The sequence below is a fragment of the Bombus pascuorum genome, chromosome 3 (assembly GCF_905332965.1).
Source record: "Bombus pascuorum chromosome 3, iyBomPasc1.1, whole genome shotgun sequence".
In the NCBI taxonomy this organism is placed as follows: domain Eukaryota; kingdom Metazoa; phylum Arthropoda; class Insecta; order Hymenoptera; family Apidae; genus Bombus; species Bombus pascuorum.
This window is the reverse complement of record NC_083490.1, coordinates 1,449,607-1,467,610: the sequence shown is the minus strand read 5'-3', so window position 1 is coordinate 1,467,610 and position 18,004 is coordinate 1,449,607. Positions and strand designations below refer to the sequence as shown.

Below are 18,004 nucleotides of genomic sequence, written 5' to 3'. Positions count from 1 at the left end.
AGGTAATGCAAATGATACGAAGAAGGCGAGGTCACGTTGGAAATAAACCGTGTTACGAGTATCTTCTTGATATTCTCAAAGGATAAAGATTTACAAGGCAAACTTGGCGAGTTTCTTAATGATCGTACGGCGAAATTTCGCGAACATCGCCAAGTGAATGCACCAAGTCGCGACCGAAATATCAAACGAGTATACCTGGCCAACGTGCACGCTTCTCTCGAGTTTTCATAAATTTTATAATTGTCAGGTCACGCGAAGCTGCACGATTTATCGCCATGAATCCTACAATCTAATGTCATCGCCCTGCGGTCTACGTACGTCTATCGAACGTGCACGCTATGCGCGCTTTTCGCGTGATAAAGCCGACAAGAAGACGAATGAGAGATTTTCGGTCGTTCGAACGATAATAATCATCGTTTCCTCTGCTATACGTCATGAATTCCTTATCGAGAATCGAATCAAACAAAGAATATTTCCTTGTCTCTGTATGAATAATGGCCCAGTTACTTGCCCCTTTGATCCCAACAGCGTCGAAATTTCTATCAAAGTCAGAAAATTTCCCGATTGTACGGAACGCTGTACGAAAGAAACCGAAGGAAACGCCAAGGTGAATATACGCGTGATGCGATATTCTATTGCGGCGATTCGAAGATTAACGCAGGTGGATAGCACAGGTGAAAAGAGCGACAGTCGCGAGATTTGCCGAAAGAAAACGACCGTTCGACGCTTGTTCTCGCGTCATGGATTTATTTTCACTTTTCGCGCATCTCTCCACCGAATTGCCGCTTGGACGCGGTACCGCGGGGGCGTTTTATGGAATTTTAGAATTTTGCTCCGCCTGATCCGACGTACGTCGACCTTCGGCGCGGTGCCAGCTCGAAACCCGGCAGGATTCGAACCGAATGAATGAAAGCAGTTGCCGTCGATTGATTTTTTGTTACCGTCACCGTCCGGGACGTTTGAAATATTCCCGATGTGTCTACAGACGCCGTTGAATCCTAGCAACCGACCGGTTTCTCGGCCTTTCCAACTCGCAAATGCAAATACGATTTCATCGTGGGATTATTTGAAACTTTCTCACAAGATACCTTCTAACTCTATTTTTAGCTTCGCATATTTTTCTCTTGCATATTGATTCTGGTATATTTAAGCGTTTGAAATTAACCGGTCATTCTTGCGAACGGCAGACGAATCTTCTTTGCTCGAAAGGAATCTGACTTTCTATCCTGCGCAGGTTGCGGTCCTAAGAAATTCCTCATAGATCGTCGTCGTATTCTCGTCGATCTCTCTCTCTCTCTCTCGGTCTCTGATCGAGATATCGAAACGTCTCACATTCATAGAAATCATATCGAAGATGTACGTGACGACAGTTCTCCGTCGTAACAAGCTTTACACTGCGCTCGTTGGAAAACTTTTATAACAAGGTTTTGCAATGTATCGGTAATCATGATCTCCGCAAGGTTAACGAGTTGAGTTATTTCTGCGATACCGTCGCGACGTTCAGGATTATCGTGACAGGAATTCAGCGCAGGATCGATAATTCTACGGACGAACGCAAAGTCGTAAGTGACATCCTTATCGACGAAGCGTCACGTGTATTCGATCGCGAGCTATGTACATTCCTAGAAAAGCCTCTTGGTTCGTTCGACAAGGCTTCCACAACATCGCGAGCCGCAATTACGTACGAGGCACGGCATCGTAACCAGCGATGTCTACGGTCGCTGGAAAATACGCTTTTTAGATTTAGGATTCTCTTATTCCCTGTATGGGTTCTCGGAAGCATGAGCGTTACACGCGTAACAAGTAAGTAAACAGATCAGACGAGGTTAGATAATGGTATTAAAGCTTTAACAGGATTATGTGGTAGGACGATCGTATAACGAAGATTTATGGTAATGTTAACGACGAACAACAAATCGACGGGTTAACGCGTACACGCGTTGATCACGTGTTCGAATTTATCCGCCATAAATTTCTCATCGTCTAGTTTCATGCAATTCGAACATTGGTTAGAAAGATATTTCGATGCTCGAACGCACGGCAATTTCCATCGTGCAACGTTCCTTTGTCTTGGTGCCGCGAGGCTTCAGCCAACGAGGAACGAAATAAAATTCGCACGCAGCGCGAGTCGTGTAACAGGCGGTTCGATCGCAAATAACCAGCCGACGGTTTTCCTCCTCTCGTTGTTTTCCCTCCGTCGGTTTCCTATCTCTCGATAGGGTCACTCCCGTGCTTTCAAGCAGTTTCGTTTAATCCGCGATGGAAAAACGCTTGGAGCCCAGCTGCGTCGATTTTCGTCCGATAAATTCCCCTCGTCGCTGGTATCTTAAAACAGGATACGAATTTGTATCGGTAGCTAACCTCGGCTCTTCGCTGACCACTTGTTAGTCGAAATTAACTGATACCACGGTCTTCTATATTTGGAGCGAGGGACCTGCACAAACCGAAATTCATTGAACCGTCAAGGTTCGACCAACCACCTCTCTCGAGCGATATCCTCTGGCAAAATTTCCTCTACGTATTTCAAAACCCGCTGTGTATGTATACATTGTGGAAAGAATAATAAATGATGTTCGAGACGATTCGAAGCGGCAGAGGTCTTTATATCTCGCAGATGCGTGCGATTTCTTACAAACTATTTAAACTGGTTAAGTTAATTTCAAGTGTTCGCTGGCGCTAACGCAAAATACGATCGTACACGACCATAAGTTACAATTTAGTCGACTGTTTCGATATCTCGTATAGATACTAAGTCTACCTTATACAAGATATACAGCGTATCCGTCTAGACTGCGTGTCATTGTAAAAATCTAGTTAGATCGCCGTTAATAAATCAAGGGAAACTCGCGCGTTAAAAAGCCGATCGGTAATTCTAAATCTTTTCATAATTCTTGCTACGAGCACGATTCTGCGTTGTAAAACTTTCACGCTTCTCTGATAATTTAGGAGAATCGGATCGTTCAAAGAACCTGACGCTATTATACGTATCTCGATCTAATTGTTTGCATCGTTGCACGCGATGAGCGTCTTTTTCTTTGAGAATATCACGGATAAAGTACCGGGTGAACGCATGGATGGGTCGTTAAGGTTGACGCGTGGGTATCGTCAAAGTATCGCGAAACAACCGTCGAATATGCGATCGGGTAATCGCGATAGGCGCGTGCTTTCAGCCTGACGATGACGACGATAACGGCGAGTGCAGTCAGCCGAGGACCCACCTACTGACCTACACACGTGCAAGGAGAGCGCCACTGCTCGTCCGTGGCTCTCCGCGTGTCTCGGGTTTATTTGCGTTTCATTGTAATCCGAGTTCATTCTCCTTTTGCTCTGTTTCGCGCCCCGTCTCTGGTCGCCTCGCGTGCCAATGAATGGACCACATGTGCAAGCGTGCGTGCGTGTGCGTGCCGATCGCCTTCGCCAGACGATCCGTCATCCGTTTCCGTTTACGATACTTACTTTACGATTTAAAATAACGATCACCGTTAAATCGGCTCGAGACTCGCCTCGATTCATCGATGGTCGATCGTGTTCCGGAGAGGAGACTTTTGGCGCTCCTCCGATAATCGTCGAATTCAATGTCAACGAGAGCGTTCGTATAATTGGCTCGCTATGATAATACGGAGAATCTTTTTTTGCCGGATAGGTCGGCGCCGAACTCGTTGCTTGGCGCCAATAGCCTTATCTCGCCTTGTTTTCGTTGTTTTATCTACACGCGTTGAGTAACTCGCATGTTGTGCCGAGTACGCGAGATATTTAGTACGCCGGGGCTGGCACTCTAAGGTCAAGTTTCCGCGGATCGATGCACGCTGTTCCGTCGTTCATACAATAATGCGCGGATAATCGAGCGGGATGCCTCGAACCAGTTAATTTACTCGAAAAGGTTAACGCGAACCAAATTTAATCGTTCGCATCGAGTTATCGACAGACTCGCAACGAGAGAGTGGCATCGAACGAGATTCCATTTATTTAAACGAAATTTTAGTCGGTGTTGGATCAAACAAACTTCTACCGCTTGAATTCGTTTATCTAAACGCAGCCTCCCATTGCGTGAACTCTAATTATACGAACTATTTGTCTTCCGACAAATTACGCGGTAACGAAGCGTCGCAAGATCCAACGGTCTGGAGCAGCAATTTTCTAATTAACCGCGCTCCATTTTTCAAGCTCTCCAGCCAAGTTTCGAAAAGCTGTTACCACTTCGTTATTGAAACGTAATTCGTGAATGTATCGCGCTGCCTCTCCATATACGTATGCGTGTCGCTGAAAGCCGCACCGAGAGGCGTAACGGGTTGATGCGCGTCACTTACTTTTCAGCTGTTCATTTATAACTGACGGCCAGGTCTATTTTAATCGAATATTCCGTTTGGACCGACTCCCAATCGCGACAGCCCTTAAGAGTGTCAAGCCTGCTCGAGATAAGATTAAACGTGTTTACGAGCGCAATCTTGACCCTTGCACTTAGTTCGCACGTCTTTTATATGCGTTTCACATCGTTTCTTTTTCAACGCTCTGCTCTGCGTAGCTTCTTCGGCAAATAGTCTCGCTTCAGCGTCGTACCGTTTTCATTCGGCACTGGTTTCTGCCCATTAGTGGCCTATCGTGCGACGTTCCTTCTCTCTTTCTGCTTTTTCTAACATTTTTCCTTTTCCTTCCTTTCATTTCCTTTCTCTGCGTTTTTACGCGCTTGTTCGCGATAGAAAAAGCCACGGCGAGTGGCTCGATACGGTTCCTTCAACTCGCACTTTAAACAATAATTTCGCCCTCGCGTGCTTAACAGGCGGGTTCTCTCCTCGTGTCTATCGTTTTGCATCGAATACGTAGCTGTAGTTTCTCGCCTGCTTTTACCGCGATGCCCCGAACACGAGCTATTCGATGGAATCGGATAGCAGACACGACGCGACTACCGTTTCAAACAGAATTTCTAACGTGTACTTTGATATACTATGTATAAGTTATTATAGTCGAAGTGTTTTCCATACGAGCCTGTTCATTTTGACAAAGGCTTGTTTCCACGCGCGTTAAACAAAATTAAAGGGAAACGAAAGTTATAGGCAACTTTGAGAGTTCCGTAGGGTTAAGAGTCTGACGAGCGAGTTTACGATTTTCTCCGGAATGAAAAAGAAAAATAGAAACTCCGAGACGAACTTTATATCGGCGACTTTTCGTTATCGTTATATCGGCGATTCTTTGAGCATATAGTAACAAAGTTGATAATCCGCTGCTTCTTCTCTGAATTTTGCTTGCGTTAGAAAAGATAAGAGTTGCGATCGCAACCACATTTTATCAACTTATACCACGTTGCGTTAGGTTTCAGGGTCTTTACGAATTTGAAGTTTAACGTTTTTGCGATTCGTATGTTGCAGGTTCTGCGTCTGTGGAACAGAAAAATGGTAACGGTAGCACGAAGAACAACAAAACGAATAACAATGGGGTCGAGGTGAACAGAAACGAGGAACAAAATGGTTCTGGCGAGGTCAAGAGCCAAGCCAAGAAGAAGCCGAACGCACCTGGCAGCGGTCCTCTGTTGCAACAAGCGTACGTTTCCATAGATTCACCTGTATATAGTCCAATTTCTGTCGATCGTAACGTCGTTTGGTCGTCGCTCCGTCTGTATCGCGTAATATGTTATTCGTGTACTCGCTAAATTGTTGCTACGAACAAAACGTATAGTATCGCTTTAAAGTGACCGCGGAATAACTTGTAATTAATTTTCATCTCTCGCGGATCGAGCGTTTTAACGCGTCAAACGAATTAATCGTCTTTCATTTTTAACTTTACAGAGAGATATCCACCAGCCAACTCGACTTCTTCAAGATGCTTGACGAGAAAATCGAGAACGTAAGTTGCTCCTTCGAGAATTCTGACACTTTTCGTCGGCCGGTTTTTATGTAACGATCAGGATCAGCTTGAAATTACACGGTGTATTCTCTATCGTGTCGATACGTACGTATTGGAATCAGGGCAAGTAGAATAAACGTTCCCTTAAGGCTTCGTAGACCTTGCGGTGACCTCGTCGCAATAATAATATTAATTCGTGTGCCGCGTTGGTCGATTGGTCGGTCCGTTGAATGTTTTATCGACCGTGGCATACGAATTTGTTCGATATTTCATCGGCTGTACATTTAATGCTTTTCGTTTCTCGCGTACTGGTTGTTGTCGATGGTGTCCTAACGCGATCCTGATCTCTAGAACCGAGACCGATAGTTCTCGCGTAATTGTATCCTGTATAATATTATGCGAGAGCGAGTATACTTAAACTTACTCTAATAAATACTCGATAACGATGTAACAATGTTTTTGCGACGATGTTTTCAGGGACCGGACTACGACGAAAGTCTCGACACAACAGCCAGAGCTGAACGAGTGTCCAATCTTCTTCGTCAATGGGAACTAGCAAGCGTAACCTGGTCGAGCGTGTCCGATCTGAACAACGCGTCCCCGTCCGCGATGAAGAACCGCGGCTCGGGGCTGAACGCGTCCCGGCAGAGTCTAAGCGCGAAAGACAGAGAAGGAATGAGGAATATAGTCGGCGGTAGACCGGAGAGCGCACCTATTTACATGAGAAACGCGAATCGCGTGGACGGTCTGCAAGATACTCACTGCCCATCGCCAAGTATGCCGAGGCACGTGTTAGAGTCGATCACACAGAGTCCGACCCAGAGCTTAAAAAATGTCACGCCGCCTGGATCCTCTCCAACCGGTCTGCGTTATCCAGATAGTTATAAGGAATGCAACGCTAATCAGACATCCGCGAAGACCGTGAAGGCTCATTACGGTGCTCAGAATCCTGTGAATGGAGAATACGTGACGCAGCAGGCGCTGTATCGCGAACAGTATTTGCAACAAACCGGGATAATCACGGTACCTTCGCAATATTCGGCCGGTTCGCCTGGTGGTAATGTCCTTAGGAACAATCCATACGTGCAACAGTATCAGATCGGCAACCCGCAACACTTTACCACGTCGAGGAAACGAGGCTTCAACGCCGCCCAAATGACGTGACCGGACTGGCAGTACACTAACAGATAAGACTGACACAACACACACCTACACAGACACACTTTGCGAATCAAGAGAGAAAACGACGAACAGGACTCTACGAGGATCTCTCGGGTTCTTCGTCGAGATGACTTTATTCGCGCGAATAGTAGAGGAGAGAGAGCCCGTCGAGGCTGGAGACTGACCAACAGACGGAGAAGATACCACGGATGTTTCTCTGCATGTTCCTAAAGATAAATATCGTACACATTTTTTCGTTGCCATTGGCGGATGTTCAGCAAACAGACAGCAACAACCCAACGGACGAAACACGAGTGCAAAATACTTCGGTATTGGCCTAAATCATTCTGCGATCCATTTAAAGAAGAAAACAAACAAGATATATCACCGTCTCCGCGTAAAATCTACAGTCTACAAAATTCTTCTCTATAAGTGCCAAAATGCTACTATACATGTAATAAGCAATTTAAGTGTCATGGGAAAAATTGTCACAGGGAGCGAGAGAGAGGGAGTGAGAGAGGGAAAGGGGGAGAGAGAGAGAGAGAGACATTATCCGTTGAACCAATACTCCGTTCTTTGTAATTCATGTAAATGAAACTTTTTCAATGTATATACAATATATATATGTATATTATATATGTGTGCATTATATGTACATATATACATATATATATATATATATTTTCGTTTATTGTTTCTTTTTTTTTTTTTTTTTTTTATCGGTAGCATGTCTACGTACCATTGGTAAATGTAAATTTCTATAAGGGAAAAAGAGAAACAAAATGAAAAAAAAAAAATTATAAAAGAATAACACACGCGAGCGCGAATTTCGCTATAGCGTTTTGTATAATTGTGTATTAGCAACGTATTCCGAGATATATATACTTCGCATATACGTGTGTATGCATTTATGTATGTATCTGAGCTGACGTGAGAAAAGCAGAATATAGTAAATGAGAAGAGCAGCAGATGTAGGGTCTTACTTGTACCGTGTATAGATTCATTGTATGTATTGTATGGATACATTTAACTTACCGTGATGATTGTATATTTATATGTTGACCATGTTTAAAGTTAACGATATATATAGTTGATGATGAGAGTTTTATATTTCATGTTACAAATATGCTCTATATTGTGAAATACACTTAATCGAAATCGCTGCATCACCGTCGAACTCTGACAACTATATTTTGTTCCGTTGAGAAATTTTTTTTTTTTTATAAATAAATTCGTAATTTTTCCCCAACAATTAACGTAGAACCTATTCGAAAGATTTCGATATCATCCGAGAAAACCCAGAATATATATTTTACTAATTAAGTACAACCTAAACGGATCGAGGCTGTCGCTTAGATATTACGCGACTTTGAACGCTTCTCGTGCAAAAACTTTACAAACTTATTGACAAGATAAGAAGGAAGAGGGAAGAAGGATGAAGTTGTACGCGTCGATCGATATATAAGTTCTTGCATAAAATGCAAACTACGATTTTTAATTCCTCTCTAAAGAGAGTGGCAAGCAGTTTGCTTACAGTTCGATTAAACACCCGACTAGCAAGATTTAATTATCCCGAAATATCTGTGCTACGATACACATCTAGATGCATTTATTTTGCAGCGTGTAATTTTAATCTGATTACTTGGTCGATCGTAGCCCAAAGTTTATGGTTCTTTTTCTTTTTAATTTTTAATTTTCCGTCTTTCTGTACGGGGAAAGGTATCGTAAAGGTAATGTAATCGAATTTAATTGAATTGAAATTTAAACAAATTTAAACGTTCAAATCTTCATTCGAGCGCTTTGTAACGTAATTTCTCTTTTTGGCTTTGCGAATTAAACGAAAAGTACTTTTCGAAAGTACTTTTGATCGCGATTTAATCCGGGAACAATTTCGTGTGGAATCAATATATTTTATGTACCTTCGTAAGTATAGTAATTAGTAGATAGCGCGTAAAGTATGTACATCGGGTTGATAAATGGGAAATACGAAATAAGAAGCTTACTTTTCTTAATTGTATCACACTTGCAGAAAGAATTTACCATGTTTAACCATAGCCGATAATATCGGCCACGACTTGGCTGATAACGTTGTCTCGTCAGCGCTAAAGTGAGCGTAATGCGAACCTATATTAAGTACGTCAGTCCTGTGCTTTTCTATACAAATATATATTTCAGTTTCCAAACTGTGAAGCGAAGTATATCTGTCAAACACGAGTTACACTGAAAGGATTGAGCATAATAGAATACTTCGTAGAATAAGTTATGAACGAGGTTAGTGTTTCGAGGGATTACTGTTTATATATAAACAATACCGAGATCAGTGTATACTGTTATGTATAAAAATTATGATTATAACCCTTCTGGGTGTGGCATAAAATATAGAAAATTTTGTTTACATCAGTATTAGAATTTATTTTGTATTAAAAATTTGCGTTCTATGTAAATATTCAAACGTCGTCTCTGTGCAATTGCGTTTAGAGGAATTTATATTTACAGTGATTCGAGTGATAAGGTTTTCAAGATTTTGAGGTTAAGCGATTTGGACGAAGATGTGTGACTCTAGTGTTTCTTATACGTTATATTTTGTCTTTTATAAATGTTACACGATTTATTATTTGATTACTACCGCAGCAAGTACTTTTTCCAAATATTTATTATTTAATTCGTTGATGTAAACAAAAATTTTAAACAAACGATCTGATACTTTATAAATATATAATAAAATTTAATACTTTATCTTTGAAGGTGTCGTTTTAAAAAAAATGTAGTAGGTGGAATTACGTAATGAATATTTTACCAAATGTGAAAATATAAGAAACTGTTCAAGTTGGAAATATGGAGAAGAGAGGTAGCGCCGAACTTTTGAATATCGAGCAAAACAATTCTAAAAATGCCAGCTCCGATTCCCTCAATTCGGATAGCAAGAGTAGCTCTCTTAATTCTAAGATGGGTCAAGAATCGGTAATATACTTTAGTTTAATCAGTAGTACAGGTTTTTAAATTAGACTTAACTATATCAAACTGTATGCAAGCATTGAACTTCTCTAGGAAAGCTGGGATAAAGCGTCGCATTCCAAAAGTTTTTCCTCGAGCTCTACTTCGACAGATAATAACATTGTCTCTGCTTTAGAAGCTAGAAAAGACAATCAAGTAAAAGTGAGTTCTATGTAGACGATTAGAGTTAATGTAGCTTCCTAATTTCTCGAACATTTACATGTTATCAGAATTTGTTTTTTTTTTTCCAGACAATATGTTTTTGATTTCATTCGTTTGGTACGTTTCATCTCTTGTTGAGAAATTCTGTTTCGTCACTTTTACTTTTTCAGTATACATATACATACATATATTACATAAATACCTAGCTAAAGTAGCAGATGTTCGTTCGATTATTTAATGTTTGCCCAACGTATCAACATATTTGTTCTTCTTTTGCAGAATTTATCTGGTGGGGAAACAGGTCCACCTCTTTTAAACGGAGAGCGTGTACAAGGCATTGCTCACGAAGTAACTTACGTGTGTCCTTACTCAGGGCCAGTCAGAGGAATTCTTAGCATTACAAATTACAAGCTTCATTTTCGGAGCGTAGATCGCGAAACGCCTTACGTGGTCGAGGTACCGCTAGGGGTTGTTAGTAGAATAGAGAAAGTCGGTGGCGCATCTAGCAAAGGCGAAAACTCTTATGGCATCGAGGTGTTCTGTAAAGACATGCGAAATCTTAGATTCGCTCACAAGCAAGAGAATCATTCCAGGAGAGATGTTTTTGAGAAACTTCAACAGTATTCGTTTCCTCTGTCCCATAAATTACCTCTTTTCGCGTTCGAATATTCCGAGACGTTTGCCGAAAATGGATGGAACGTTTACGAGCCTATAGCCGAATTAAAACGAATGGTAAAAATTGTTAGGATGACGTGGATTAATAACCGGGAGACGTATTGACGTGACGATTATTTTCAGGGTGTAAACAACGATATGTGGAAGATATCGAAAATCAACGATACGTATTCGATATGCGATAGTTATCCAGTCGTATGGGCAGTACCTGCGGCAGCAACCGATGAAGATTTACAAGCATCGGCAGCCTTTCGAAGTAGAGGAAGGCTGCCGGTATTATCGTGGATCCATCCGGAGAGTCAGGCAACGATAACTCGTTGCGCACAACCGTTGGTAGGCGTAGGTGGCAAGCGTAGTCGCGAGGACGAACGATACGTTCAGCTAATAATGGATGCCAATGCGCAAAGTCACAAACTTTTTATTATGGACGCTAGACCGATGCCTAACGCAGTTGCGAACAAAGCGAAAGGTGGCGGTTACGAGAGCGAGGACGCTTATCAAAATGCGGAGCTCGTATTTCTTGATATTCATAATATACATGTAATGAGAGAGAGCCTGAGAAAACTAAAAGGTAGATATATAATTTCAGTCGCTAATAATTTGATTAAGTTGTCAATAAGAAATTATTATCGATATTAGCGATTATCGTTTAGAATTATGCTTTCCAACGATCGACGAGGCTAGATGGCTATCGGGAATAGAATCTACCGTTTGGTTGAAGCATATAAAGTATGTACTCGCGGGAGCGCTACGAATAGTAGATAAAGTTGAAAATCATAAAACTTCGGTACTAGTGCACTGTTCGGACGGTTGGGATAGAACAGCACAGGTAATTAAGAAACAACGAAGTACGCTTTAAACTTAATTTTAGTCTTAATATTTATAACTTTTTACAGCTCACAGCTCTCGCCATGTTAATGTTAGATCCGTATTACAGAACCATCAAAGGTTTTGAAGTGCTTATAGAGAAGGAATGGCTAAGTTTTGGTCATAAATTTCAGCAGGTATGCGTACTACGATGCATACGTAGTCAAATTAGGCATTAATATATAATCCTAATAATATATAATCCTAATAACGTGTTTCAGAGGATCGGTCACGGTGTCGAACATCATAGCGACGCGGATAGATCTCCGGTATTTTTACAGTTTATGGACTGTGTGTGGCAAATAAGTCGACAGTTTCCCAATGCGTTCGAGTTTAACGAACACTTTCTAATCACTATTCTCGATCATTTATACTCTTGTAGATTTGGCACATTTTTATTTAGCAGGTATGCGAAATATTTCCCGTAAGCCGTCGTGTGTCTCTTATAACGATCCGTTTATAAACGATACGTCTACAGCGAACGCGAACGAGTTCACGAACAAGTGAAACAAAAGACCGTCTCGTTATGGTCGTACACGAATAGTCAGTTATCCTTGTATCAAAATCCTTTGTACTGGGCTGCTCCTAATTACCAGCTCGTTCTAATGCCAATCGCTAGCATGAGGTATATCAAGCCGTGGAAAAGTCTGTATTGTAGATGGAATCCCAGTATGCGACAGCAGGTATGTAAAACGTCCTAGCGATTTAATTCTCATAGGTGAATTTACATCATCGGTTACGCGTTCTTTTCATCGTGTTCCCCGAAGGATCCTGTTTATCAACGAACGAGAGAGCTACTGGTGTTGAAGGAACAACTGGAAAAGCAACTGGAGGAAGGTCGTCGGGAACAGGCTAGCCGAGCGAATCGTTCGATGACGTCGCCGGCACCACCTAGGATACATTCCCCGGTTCACTCATAGCACGGCAATGATTCTTTCCCATTTTTCAGCGATCTGTAGTTATTTGTATATGAGCTTCCTCTTTTCGCTCGAATCGTATCGTATCGCTATGTACAAAATGCTCGTTGATAAAGAAGAACGTTTACAACTTTTGCGCAAATGATTCTACAAATTAATTCTCCTTTCCAGGCATTATGAAATATTGAATAAAGTAACGAACGTTCTCCGACGACAACGGATTATTGCATCGAGCGCGGAGAACATCGTGACAAAGTGGAATGTTTAAAAGTTTCGTGTGTATATGTGTGTGTATGTGTGTGACTTCTTTCCATTAGTTTATTGATTAAAGCACTTGGAGATATTTATTAGCGTACACTCATTTCTTTCTTCTTTGTGCGTTATTGTGTAATCGAAGGAGCAATATAAACGGCACTTCTGCTATTGCGGATAACAGAATCGAAACGATAAAGGTAGAAATAATAATTGTAACGGACATAGCACCCTGAAAGAAGAGAAAACGTTGTTAAACCATATTAAAATTACGCGGGAATTGTTCGAGCGAAATTATTCGATTATACTTACAACCATGATTTCATCAGCGGTAAAGGGATAAACACGCAACGAATGTAACGAAAGTATAATAAGAGGGTTTATGAGATAAGCACAGTAGGTTAATCTACTCAGAGGAACGAAAATATCTAGCGATAAGAATTTTCTCATCATACCTGCAAGCGTAAGAGAATATCGCGATAAAAACGTAGTATTTTCACGAAGGAGAAAACGATTATAAACAAACGTCGATTTACCGGCGTGATTCGTCGTGCACGCGATTATGAGCCAGGCAATACCCATGGCCCAGCCTGTTCTACCGAAGCCCACGTAAAGGACGGATAGACTCAAGGACATGCCTCTGATCGCGGTGCTGAATAGAATCACACAATTACATAAAATAGCCAATATCGAACCAACGACGAAGCTTTTCTGAAACATAGATTCGATCACGTTGTTTAAAGACGCGCGGAAACGTACGTATAACGAAGAAACTGATGGAAACGGGATACGTTACTTTTGATAAATGCAGTTGGTAATTCCACTTTGAAAGAAGTTGACAAGTCATCATTCCTATGAGATACGGCGATACTCTGAGCCACGGCCGTAAATAAAGGTACGACAACGTCCTATATTGTTCGTCCAATCTAGCAAAGTAAATGTACGTGTAATGCATTGCCTGTGGTAGAAAAGGTTGAAAACATTTTATCATTATTATTTTTCTGCTTACGCAGTGTGGTAATCGAGAGTGTACGCCACGTAAAGGGACGATCCTATGGATGAAAGCAGCGTAACACCGCACAGTCCCATGGCGATATTGTAATGTCTGAAAATAACGTTCGATTAAATTTATCGATCGAATAAAGCTAGACGACGAACGATTAGAAAATTGGCAAATTATAAGCTCACGTGACAGATAAAATTAGGACGAAACCTCCAAATATGAAGAACTGCATATCATTGGGTAGATACCAACTCCAGGTCAGGCACTGAAAGTATTACTTTTTCTGAAATGATTCTTTCCTAGTAACGCAAACGACGTTTATTATCTAGTAAATTATCGAGTATAATCACACGTACTAACTCGTCCCAATTGTAGAAGTTGTTGATGTAGAGTATATTGGTCCACCAATATTTCGAGCATTTGGTACTCGGTTCCTCGAGAGGAAGAATCAACGAGACACGATCGTGCCAGGAAAAGTTCAGTATCACGATCATTATAACGATGAAGTAGGCAGGCGTGATCCTTCGAAGTAACGTTTATTTCATTATCGTTGAAATCTCCTCGATCGATCTAGATGCGCGTATATGATATACTGTACCATACCTGACATATCGTTTCACAAGCATTTGAATAAGTTGAGTCACCCTTACTGTTACAGGCGGAATTCTCTTGTCTTTTTCTCGGTCCTTGAGAAATATATGCGTCAACAGAAAGCCACTGATAAAGAAATACGTATCCACGGAATACGTCGCGTTGCTTAGGATTTGCGCGGGTACAGTGTCGGTTATCGTAAAGAGAACGATTTTGTTACCTGTGCACGCGATTCGTTTCGTTAAGAACGAAGAAAGAAAAGGTGAAAAGGATGAGAAATCGGATCGGATCGATTAAAACGGATCAAAATTCGTTTCTTACTTATAGTATGAAGCGAGTAGAAGACGGAGTGCGCCGTGATAATCCATACCATTCCGAAGAATTTCAGGCCGTGGAATACACGCGTATTGTCTTCGCCCTTTTCTCGATGAAATATTTGCTGTATATTGGAAAAAAGCGAAAAACACAGAAGATACTGGAAGATAGGACTCTGCTGCCTCGACTCTGCGAGTACCGGTTCTTCGTGATCGGTATTGCATTTCCCTTCTGCTTCGTTCTTCAATTCTGTTCACGGTTGATCATACGTTACATAAATTCTCGTATATTCTCGAGCGTTTTCTTTTTATCATTAATTATGCGTTAAATAATACCGAGCGTCGATGTGCGTGTAGCTTACCGTTCGTATTGTTATTTTCAAAGGTAAGAAATTCTTTTTTGCTGCGTTCTTTTGCTCGTCGGTGTACGAAAAAATCGTATAGCGTGGCTCCTGTCGCGGTAGCAACCAACAATAGCAAAAATCCGCTGTAATCAAAGTTTTCAAGTTTCTAGTCGATATACGATCGTCGAACGTTGATCCTGATATACAGGACGGAGTACGTGCGACTGGAATCGCATGGATCGCCGCGCGAGTAACGATTTCAACGGAAAACGTTTCGAAGGAAAGTCGAACAGTTTCAGAGTGAGACGTAATTCGACGTGGGTAGTCTTTCTCGTAACGAAAGAATTTCTACGCGAAGAGGCATCGACGTGCGACGTTGAACGAATCGACGATTCGTCGAACGTATTTGAAGTCGACGAGCGAGATACACGATGTAATTATTCGAAATATCAACTTTAACAGCTTCGTACAAGAAGAAGAGCGTTTGTTCGGTTTCGCATAGAAAGAAGAAGACAGCTTTTGTTTTTTAAGCGATCGCTATAGCTATTATCACGTATCGACTCTTTGAAACATTTTGCGCAACGAAACATTGGGGTTCGATATCGACAAAGTCAACAATCCCGGAGATATTTCAGACTTTGGCGCGTGAAAAACTTTTTAATCGATTACTTTTTAATGAAAGACATACGACAAAATATAGGGAGTGTTGGAAAGAGTCTCGATAGAGTCGAGCGCGAAATAGCGCACAGGCGGTTCTACTTGAAAGAAGAAATTTGACCTTTGCGCGTCCTCTACGCATTTTTCTACGAAAAAGGCTAATCGCGTGAAATTACGTTCTACCTCGAACGCGTTCAACCTTTGTCCGAAAGATTTTCCATCGCGTTACTTGGGCGTTCGTTATGCGTTTGAAATTTACATACATGATGGAGACGATCTTCGCAGAGAGGAGCCATTGATGATCGTCCACCAAATCGGTGACTTCGATCAATCTGAAGCCAATGGAAAACAGTTTTCCGATCAAAAGAGTTTCATCGCGAAACACTTTATCCAGCATCGTAGCTACGTCGCGTTTGCTGCAGGATGCCGGTAAGCAAAGTCCAAGCGTGATCAAGTTCTAAAACAGCGTAATCTCTGAAATCTGTGAAACGCGTGAAACGTTGGATAGCCCGTTACGATGAACAAAAATACGTATGTAAATGTCCGGTGGATTATTTTATTTTAAACTTGGCAAATGGTACGGCAACGCGCGTTGCGCGTACTCGAATCGTCGCAGCTATAGATTCGAGATACAAACTGTAAAATATCCACGTGCTTACTTCCTTTTCTGTTCCTATGTGATATTGCATGGTGCTATTGTGCCACATACGTCCAAGAAAGAAACGAAACTGAAAAGGTGGGAACTCCTCGTTCGGATTCCGGTATATCGAATTGTTCTTTCGTGTTTTCTCCGAGAAAGGTAGCGTGATATTTTGAGAGAGGATATCGCAACTTTTGCGATCTCCTAGCCAAAAATTATGCCCATGGAGGAATCCCTTGGGTGGCACGCCACTGGTGTCCATCGCTTGAAAAATACACGATACGATAATGGGGGCCAGTTCGTGGTACGATCAACGATAAGAACGGGAAACGGTGGTAAAATGGAGCGCATAGTTTGGCGTTTAAACGCGGCCAGTTGTATCTGATATCGGGCGGGGAAAAGGGGAACGAGAGCGATCACGATCGCCGCTTTTACGCGCTCCGACCTAAGAAACTAGTTTCTTGTGCAACGCGCGAAGAAAGTCTCGGGATCGGGGGTTGGCCGGACAAAAAATTACGCATCTGACACAATCGCGACGTAACGCGATGCAACTCGACGTAATCGCGCCGAGAAGAATTCTCGCGGTTGCGTAACCTTTGTTTTTATTGTTAGCGAGTCGAATTTTCCGCGGTGTTAACGCATTCCACATGCGAACAACGGAAACGACGCGTTACGAAACAGAGCGGCGAACGTGATATACGGCGACGATTTTGTTATACGGAAATATTTGAAATGTTTTATTAACCTCTCAGACCCCAAATTATCCGTTTATCCACCGCGTTACGAAATTCTTCTATCTCCGTCCGGCATCTGCTGGAATTTAGAAGATCGATGTTCTCCATAACCGCGTACACTGGAAGTATCTGCCTCATGATGACCGGGTCCTGCGTGGTCGCTTGGATCGACGTGCAAAAGTTCGTTAATAACAACGAGAAGAAGAAGAAGAGGAAGAAGGTGCACGAGGAAATTTTACCACGCTCCATGCTTTACGATGCAATGTACACTCGTTTTATCGAAATTCACTGTCGAGAAAAATCGGCGATCGCGCGAACCAGCATTATTCTTTTTCTTCGTGGCGATAAAGTACGTTGCTGCGATCTCGGTACTACGTTCGAATCCACGATACGGACAGGGTTGTACGCGACTCGCTCGTTCAACGGAGCTCGAAAGAATCAACGACGTTGGACAAGATCGCAGCGAGACAACGCGTTTCCAGCAAGGAACACACGATTTATTTGCATGAGAGCACCGACCATAGAGATACGACGAACGGGAAAGGACTGCCGTACAGGAGGAGTAATCACAGAATCCAAATGGAAAGCAAGCCGTCCTCGTGGTCTGCATCGTCATCGTTGTTGGCTTTGAAGTCACACCAGCACACCCCCCACCTCACTACGCGTTTTGTCTCCACCAGCTATTATCCTTAGGACGTACCGATGAATCGTCGTTGCGAATATTCCATCTACCCGATCGATCGTTACTCCAAATATTCCGCACCTACGGTGTCCTCCGTCTTTTTCGTCTTTTCTCCTTATCGACAAGGCGTTTCCTTCTTTTTACCTGGTCCCTCCTTACAACCACGGACGCGA

The 18,004-nt window shown here is 42.1% G+C and overlaps 3 protein-coding genes across 8 annotated transcripts in view; 2 read left to right on the top strand and 1 right to left on the bottom strand.

Annotated features, from left to right (window-relative positions):
* Positions 1–8,251, top strand: part of LOC132905259 (uncharacterized) — a 36,697-nt gene extending 28,446 nt beyond the window's left edge. For all 3 annotated transcript variants that reach the window (XM_060956406.1, XM_060956407.1, XM_060956408.1), the window contains 4 exons: positions 5,364–5,535; positions 5,781–5,838; positions 6,316–7,486; positions 7,520–8,251. In XM_060956406.1, the coding sequence (XP_060812389.1) occupies positions 5,364–5,535; positions 5,781–5,838; positions 6,316–7,002 (917 nt within the window). In that variant the 3' untranslated portion in view covers positions 7,003–7,486; positions 7,520–8,251. The remainder of the gene's footprint in view (positions 1–5,363; positions 5,536–5,780; positions 5,839–6,315; positions 7,487–7,519) is intronic.
* A 525-nt stretch (positions 8,252–8,776) lies between these two features.
* On the top strand, positions 8,777–12,756 carry LOC132905250 (myotubularin-related protein 2). Of its 3 annotated transcripts, XM_060956381.1 has the most exons (10): positions 8,777–9,270; positions 9,745–9,960; positions 10,048–10,155; positions 10,435–10,887; positions 10,954–11,401; positions 11,484–11,659; positions 11,727–11,834; positions 11,919–12,103; positions 12,176–12,380; positions 12,465–12,756. In XM_060956381.1, the coding sequence occupies exons 2-10, from the start codon at positions 9,835–9,837 to the stop codon at positions 12,615–12,617; spliced, it is 1,962 nt and encodes a 653-aa protein (XP_060812364.1). In that variant the 5' UTR covers positions 8,777–9,270; positions 9,745–9,834; the 3' UTR covers positions 12,618–12,756. The 3 variants fall into 3 exon arrangements, with proteins under 3 accessions (XP_060812364.1, XP_060812365.1, XP_060812366.1); XM_060956382.1 differs by lacking the exon at positions 10,048–10,155; XM_060956383.1 differs by lacking the exons at positions 9,745–9,960; positions 10,048–10,155 and having other exon boundaries at positions 8,778–9,270.
* Positions 12,757–12,910: 154 nt separating this feature from the next.
* LOC132905245 (nose resistant to fluoxetine protein 6-like) lies at positions 12,911–17,817 on the bottom strand. Of its 2 annotated transcripts, none has more exons than XM_060956365.1 (13): positions 17,161–17,817; positions 16,435–16,679; positions 16,039–16,232; positions 15,137–15,261; positions 14,782–15,024; positions 14,473–14,680; positions 14,226–14,391; positions 14,055–14,134; positions 13,876–13,971; positions 13,663–13,792; positions 13,403–13,577; positions 13,179–13,321; positions 12,911–13,098 (listed from the first exon to the last, which is right to left on the bottom strand). In XM_060956365.1, exons 1-13 carry the CDS (start codon positions 17,396–17,398, stop codon positions 12,973–12,975), a joined length of 2,169 nt encoding a protein of 722 aa, XP_060812348.1. In that variant the 5' UTR covers positions 17,399–17,817; the 3' UTR covers positions 12,911–12,972. The 2 variants fall into 2 exon arrangements, with proteins under 2 accessions (XP_060812348.1, XP_060812347.1); XM_060956364.1 differs by having other exon boundaries at positions 13,179–13,311; positions 13,393–13,577; positions 17,161–17,814.
* Between the last annotated feature and the right edge of the window lie 187 nt (positions 17,818–18,004).

Coding starts and splice junctions, on each gene's coding strand:
- LOC132905250 (XM_060956381.1), top strand. CDS start 9,835: ATGGAGAAGAGAGGTAGCGCCGAACTTTTGAATATCGAGCAAAACAAT. Junction 10,888..10,953: donor TAGCCGAATTAAAACGAATG/GTAAAAATTGTT, acceptor GATTATTTTCAG/GGTGTAAACAACGATATGTG. Junction 11,835..11,918: donor TTGGTCATAAATTTCAGCAG/GTATGCGTACTA, acceptor AACGTGTTTCAG/AGGATCGGTCACGGTGTCGA.
- LOC132905245 (XM_060956365.1), bottom strand. CDS start 17,398: ATGGAGCGTGGTAAAATTTCCTCGTGCACCTTCTTCCTCTTCTTCTTC. Junction 14,392..14,472: donor CTTGTGAAACGATATGTCAG/GTATGGTACAGT, acceptor GTTACTTCGAAG/GATCACGCCTGCCTACTTCA. Junction 13,793..13,875: donor ACTCTCGATTACCACACTGC/GTAAGCAGAAAA, acceptor TTACTTTGCTAG/ATTGGACGAACAATATAGGA.